Source organism: Hordeum vulgare, chromosome 7H (genome assembly GCF_904849725.1).
Source record: "Hordeum vulgare subsp. vulgare chromosome 7H, MorexV3_pseudomolecules_assembly, whole genome shotgun sequence".
NCBI classification, from domain to species: domain Eukaryota; kingdom Viridiplantae; phylum Streptophyta; class Magnoliopsida; order Poales; family Poaceae; genus Hordeum; species Hordeum vulgare.
In genome coordinates, this window is record NC_058524.1 from 546797833 (window position 1) to 546798592 (window position 760).

General features: G+C 41.6%; 1 protein-coding gene across 1 annotated transcript; it reads left to right on the plus strand.

The window, feature by feature from the left end:
* Nucleotides 1–246: 246 nt before the first annotated feature.
* On the plus strand, nt 247–475 carry LOC123412253 (dolichyl-diphosphooligosaccharide--protein glycosyltransferase subunit 4C-like). The gene has a single exon (XM_045105200.1). The coding sequence runs from the start codon at nt 315–317 to the stop codon at nt 423–425; it is 111 nt and encodes a 36-aa protein (XP_044961135.1). The 5' UTR covers nt 247–314; the 3' UTR covers nt 426–475.
* The last annotated feature ends 285 nt before the right edge of the window (nt 476–760 follow it).

Genomic DNA, 760 nt, shown 5'->3' on the forward strand with positions numbered 1-760 from the left:
TCTCCCTCTTTCTCTCTCCATCTCTCTCTTTCTCTCTCTCTGTGTTTGTCTCTTTGTCTGTCTGTATGTCTCTATCTCTCTCTGCGTTGACGACATATCTGCCTTTGTTCATGCCCTTTTGGATGAATTTAAGGTCCTCTCGCATGCCATCAATGAATGCTAATATACACTATCTTGTAGGCTTCCTGTCCTCCTCTTTGACACTACACGCACAGCAGGAATTTCTGACAAGTGTCAATCAGTACATTTGATTATCATAATGGATTGCCTGTTTTCACATCTTGACTATCCTTTGTTTGCAATGTTTTGTGCAGATGTTTGACGACCAAGACTTGGGTTTCTTCACCAACTTCATGGGCATCTTCATATTCGTGTTGGTCATCGCGTACCACTTTGTGATGGCAGACCCGAAGTACGAGAACTGATCTCCTTTTGTTTAGCAATGAGACCGCATTATACTGATTGCAAATAGGGAAACATGTTGGTTAATGTGGACGGAGCGCTTGACAGTTCTTTTTAAGTGCAGTTATCTGGCATTGTGACTTGAATCATGCATGTTTAATCTGTTGAACTAGTGAATGGTGGAGACTTCAAAAGATTGATTTACTATCTGTCTATGTGTTGGTCTTTGTGTATTAACTAGCAGAGAAGAAATGGTCTTTGTGTATTAACTAGCAGGGAAGAAACCGAACAGGTTGTACACACATGGATTTTATATGGAGGGGAATTGTGGGGATTGGGTGACAGACCGGGATCACCA